The 6000-nt window shown below is 41.0% G+C and overlaps 1 protein-coding gene across 1 annotated transcript in view; it reads right to left on the bottom strand.

Moving 5' to 3' along the window:
• Window positions 1-2033: 2033 nt before the first annotated feature.
• The window catches only part of IKZF1 (IKAROS family zinc finger 1), a 64932-nt gene continuing 60965 nt past the window's right edge, over window positions 2034-6000 (bottom strand). Inside the window, 2 exon segments of the mRNA XM_036406343.2 lie at window positions 2034-3526; window positions 3528-3541. Coding sequence (XP_036262236.1) covers window positions 2837-3526; window positions 3528-3541 — 704 coding nt within the window. The 3' untranslated portion in view covers window positions 2034-2836.

Raw genomic sequence — 6000 nt, 5'->3', positions numbered from 1 at the left:
GAGTGAGCTGCTGTCCCACTCCCCTCTATACCTGGGGGAGTCTTAAAATGAAGGGTGGAAAAAAATATGGCATGGGGTATATAGTGACCTAAACCTAAGAAGAACAGGAAAGAGGTCTAAGAGCAATAAAAGCAGAACACTTCTGTACAGCTAATGTCTGATCTCACACAGGACATTGCAGCAGGGCTCAGAAATTACTTTGTACCCTCTCATTTGGCATCAGTCAAAATTGGAGAGGGATAAGAACAGCTGAATGTAACCCTGCCAGCTATGAAAAATGAACCCATTCCATCTGTACTTAAAGAAAGGTTAAAATTAAAGGAAACTCATCCATGTAAGTTAACCCCTGGAAAGTCCTCTTCAGATCATTCCTATGCAAAATATTTGGTAACACCTTACTGTCAGGTGAATTGGAGCTGAATGTGTAGCAGGGGTTGATGACAAGACCATGGCTGGGCCAGGGATTCCTTGTGCCAGCCCTCGTGCAGCCTCTTGGGCTGGAAGGTAACAAGCAATAACCTCCCAGCTGAGTTACAATGCAGGAGTAGAGGGCATCAATAAAATCTGAGGCAACTTAAGGCAACTGAGTTCTAATGTGGGAATAGAGATGATCACCTTTGGGCCTGTAGTTCACACTGCTCATTTTGGTGGGATAACATGTACTAGTAATGTGTTTTCCCTGCTGAGGATGTATGCACTGGTCTGTGGGCATTCCTACACAGCATTCACTCTGGTGACAAAGCCACCACCACATTGTCAGCCTCTCCTGCATGTTCAGTGTAAAAACACCACCGTGCCCATGTGTCCGGTGAAGCAAGGGCCTCACAGCTGCATGAACAGCCAAAGCTGGAGGTTGTGTAAGCACACATTTGTGATTCATGTTTTTATCAGTCCTTCCTCAGGTCCACTGTTGTTGCTCCTGACCTACACCTGCCAAAGTGAAAGCAGAAGAAGGAACTCAACATGCCTGTAATGGTATGTGTATATAGGAAATGTTTATCAAATATAGCTGCAAATGTAGTATCAGGCCACAGTGGCCCAGGTACAAGCAGTTCATGGTCCCATCAAATCTGTTTTATAGTAAACACGTATGTTTGCATGCACTTGTGAATGGAAAATCTGTAAATGTATGACAAGACTGATAGTCTCGTTGGGTATTTGATGGTGTTTACTGTAAAATATTCATTCCTTATGCAGAGTGGAAGTATTTTCAACATTAAGTTAATAAGATGGGATTTTTTATGAATGTTTCCCAGAAAATATTGCAGCACCAGTGACAGATTTTTATGCAGCTGCAAAAAAATTATTTTTGCCCAGTCTTAAAGCATGGGGGTGTTCAGGGAGAGAAACGAACTATTTGGAAGAGGAAGCTAAGTTGAAGCTTTTAAAAAAAGGTTTTTTATCAGATGTGTATGGAGTTAAAATCTATTTGTCATAGAAGTTTCGATTCTAACTGAAGCTACAGTACCTGCAGCAGAACCCACCATGGAGAAAGATTTTGGTGGACTTTTCTGCATTCTGCAAAATGCTGCAGCCTCTGGTCTCCATTCTGCAAATCCCAATATTTTTAATATCTTAAGGTTGGTTCCACTGAAGTAAAAGTAACTCAAAGCGCTTAGTGAAATGACTGGTTGGATAGAAAGTAAAGGGTCACCACAACTTTGTGGGTCTTGGTCCCTCATTATATGGCAAATGCCAGGAAAAAAGAAGACGGCTGCAAATTTTGACTGGCTGGTTTAATTCATCTCAGTGCTTTAAAAATAATCAAGTGCAACACTTATGAGTAGAGCCACAAAATTTACAAGAGGACATCTTCTGTGCCAGCAAAATGGGATTTTTTTATATCTAAGAGAGGGACATTTGGATATTTTCCAGACAGTTTAAAAAGATGAAAAATGTGCTTAAGGAGACTCCCCATACAAATACCTATCTACTTTCTCAACTGTACATCATACTCTTCTAAATAACTAAAACTTTAAAGAGAAAGAAAAATTAAATACATTGTAACTTTTATATGAAGAGTAAGAAGGGGTTGCTTAACAAAAAGTGGGGGTTTATTAGATAGGAAGAGAAAATATTTATTCAAAGAAGAGCCAACAATACCCTTTTTCTATACATTAAATGCAATTCATCCTTCACAGAGTATATTACAAGGGTGTTTCTTCTATCTTTTGCATTCCTGCTCGCCTGCCTAGTGACACAAACAAGGCATGTTGTGTCACTACACAAGGCACTATCAATACCAGTAGCACCCTTGCAGGTGGAAATGTTCTTCTTCTTACCACCAAAGCAGCTCAGAACATTCTGGCTGAGGGGGTTCCATCCCACCCCAGCTGTTGATGAAATCATCTGAAATGGGTCCATCCATATTTAGTTGAGTTCAATCTTCTCAAAGTAGTCAAATAATACTGGAAATCAAAAAAAATCACACATCTGGTAGAAGAGCCCTGCGCTCAGTGCGCTAGGAGAGAAAGCCTGGCTGCTGCTGCCTGTTGTGTCCTCATTGTGTGGAGCACTCTGCATGTGGTTAAGAGTTCTGGCAAGGGGGGCTTGCAGGAAGCATCAGTTCGGGGAAGGGCTTTTAACTATGTGACTACAAAAACTACTTACATTACTAAAGGTTTTTGGTGATCAAACATTTTCAGTAAAAACTCATTTTAGAAAACTGAGTTGCAAGGCATGCTACCAAAATGAAATCCCTGTTCTTGTGGGAGAACATTGCTGAACTTATGATTCTCTTGTGACTTTTACTGTCCAGCTGACTTTTGCTTTGTTGCTGTCATGGCTCGTGCAGCTCCAGTAACGCAGCTGTTGAGGCTTGATCTGTGCCAGTGTTTTAACCCATGTGGAAACGGTGCTCCCCTCGAGTTATGTGGGAAGAGAATTCGTACCTGTCCTGGCTGTGGTAGCCACACATGTTGCATTCAAAAGGATCGCGGAACCCGTGGCAGCCCATATGGATCGTATACATCACGTGATCCAAGAAAAGGACCCGACAGTGTTCACACTTGTAAACCCTTACTTGCTCCCCATTGCTGCTGATCACTTTGAAAGCATCCTGGGAATTGTCAGTGCCTGCTCTCAAGACATCGTATTGCCTGTTTTCTTCTTTTATAGAGATGCCATTTCTTGCATGGGCACCTATGTGGTTTGTCAGGTAGATCAAACCACTGCGCTCCTCATTATTGCTCTCTGTATCTGTTGAGTCTTGGCAGCTGTTGCTGGGAGAGACATCTCGTTCGGAGGAGACAGACTTGGCTTTGGAAAGCAGCAACAAGTTTTCCACTGCGCTGTCCTGAGGGAGGTTGGAGCGAATCTGATTGTCCCCAAGAGGTTTGTGGAGCTGATACATGGGGCTGATGACGGGCACTCCCTCAGAGCTGCCCGGCGGTGTCTGGACGAGGGGGCGCAGGGACTCTGCCCCCAGGTAACTGATGGCGTTGTTGATGGCCTGGTCGATCACGTGTGTCTGCATGAGCTCGTTCTCCTTCTCGTAGTTGATGCTGGCATCGTATGGAAGATCAGGGCAAGCATTTGTCACCTGCAGTGGAAAACAGCGAGGAGTTAGAGGGCTGATTTCTACATGATTAAGGAAAAGAACATCATGGATTAATAAAACAGGGAAGAGGACAGCTGACCGAATCCACCTCTGAAATCCACCTAAGGTATTCAGGGTTTTCTAATACAGCTGCTCAGAAAAGTGGTGGGTTGGTGGTCTTTTTCAGCATGCAAAATAATTTGAGGGTTTTGGAGAAGCAAATGGATGAAAGAAATTCTGAAAATAATTATGCGGGGACTCCTGGGAGCTACAGATCTAGTGCTTTGTCATATCTTTCTCCTTTCTTACTGGTGTCCCTCATCTGCCTCTACAGTGAGCAGAGGCGCTCACTGCCTTTGTGGCTGCTGAAGCCAGTGTGCCCTCACAGCCACAGCAAGCTTGGCCCGATGCTTCAGAGCATGATGCACATTATCAATATTTTTACCTAAAGTATTACAGTCTTAGACTGGAAATTGTATGGTTTAGTTTCAGACCTTCAGTTTCTTAGAAATAACCCATACCAGGAATGTGATCATATATATGTAATTTTGGAGAAAAATCAATAAAAACTTTATTTTTCATATTGCCACTATCCCCACACACCTACCATAAGCCATGTTAGACATATTACCAGAAGCTACCCATGTCCCTAAATATTTTGTGTCAAAAAGTTGTTGTATACAGGAGGAACCAAGAATCATGGAAAAAATTTGAGCACATTTGTAGTTGGGGCATATTTTTCCTACAAGGTAGAAAGCCTTAGCTGTAGCAAGATTACTTGTTAGTGTATTAATTCTGATGGGATGCCTTAAGTAAGGGGTAAATCTATCTATATTTTTTTTTAAATCAGACTGCACTAATAGCATGTCTTGATAGTATATTTAGCTGGATACCCCAGTATTGAACATTGAGGTTCGCTACAATTTCCCCCAAATTACTGTACAGATAGCAAAATATAGAAGAAAAAAGTTAGGAGTGGGAAAAACTATTTAAATGCACAGATATTGATTTTATGAACTTGAGCAGTCTTCTCTAACAGTGTAAACCATCAGTTATTACCAGGCCCTTAATAAATTCATGCAAATGTAAAGAGGTAACAGATTTTCACAAGCTCCTATGGTCTACCAATAACATATTGTTGATAGTCTGAATGGATTTTCTAGCTCTTCAGATCTTGGGAAACACTAAAAGCCACAAACATCTCTGTGAAGTGCTGTCACCATTTCCTGATGAACCTGAAATTTACTGGTAGGTCTTGGAAAGTCCTAATTTGTCAAAAGAAATGCTAACAGAAGCATGGAAATTTTACCAGAAGATCTGCACATTAATTTATCAACAATTTTCCACCCAGTTTCTACTCAGATTGACCATTCAAAGTCAGTGAAGAGACCAAAAACCTTCTAGCACAACACTTTTGCAATGATGGGGGCTAAAGTGTAGGAAGTCCTGTGGGCTACATTTCCCACAAGATATGGTTTCATACCAGTTCCACGCTCTGCAAGCAGAGAAAGAAATACCCTGGGCATTGCATAAGTTCCTATAGGGGATGTAGGGTACAGACACCTTCTAGCTGCTATGCTACACAAGCTTCCAGTTCCTCTTGTTTTCTTTCCCAATCATTCTGCCAATTTGGGGTTCATTTTATTTTTATTCCAGATTTATCCTCTATAATGCTATACTTTTCAGGCAGAGTTGCCTAAGATTCAAAATAGGCATTGTAAAAGAGTCTCAAATTAAATACAGGAAAACTCTCCTAACATGAACGTTTGCACTTTATTCAAGGAGGAAAAAATGAAGCCAAAATCATTCCTATTCCATGGGCACTGCACACCACTGAAAAATGGGACTGGTCCTCATTATAAACAAAATTTTGGGCATCCAGAAAGCAAGATTTTAATATCTGTTTCTTGGGTAGTATTTGCTTTATGTAGCATAACTAGTTGGTAGTTGTGCTGAGAGAATCAAGTGTTCATAAGAAAAATTTGTTTCCAAGCAAAGTGTCTGAAACACACACAAAGTTAAGGAAGGCAGGCACCATTTCTATATCTAGGCAATGCAGTAATACTTGCACTCATTAAAAATAATAGCTCATTTCTGTGGTTATTAGAGCATAAGTAAATTAAACTGCTAATGGCTTGATGCACTTCAAGGTTTGCATTGCTCAGGATTCTGCAGCAGGTACTTTAACAGTAAAAATGCACTCACTGCATGTGGGCACCTTTTCTCTTAGTGCTTATTAATCCCTTTCTTGGCTGCCTGTTCTTTTAAACATTATAACCATATATCAAATTTTTGTGGAGTTCTCACTCTCAGGTTTGGATGGCCAAGTTCTTTTGGGTTTGGGAACTATTCCAGTTCGGAATACAGAGAGAATGTTACAGGTAACTGGCTGGATTTGTTGAACAAGCTAATTTTTGAAAGGTAATTAATTTAGTCTTGAGAAAAACTACTGAAGCAGAAGA

Source organism: Molothrus ater, chromosome 1 (assembly GCF_012460135.2).
Source record: "Molothrus ater isolate BHLD 08-10-18 breed brown headed cowbird chromosome 1, BPBGC_Mater_1.1, whole genome shotgun sequence".
Taxonomy (NCBI): Eukaryota; Metazoa; Chordata; class Aves; order Passeriformes; family Icteridae; genus Molothrus; species Molothrus ater.
Note: the sequence above shows the minus strand (reverse complement) of the source record. Positions and strands in the feature narration are given on the sequence as shown.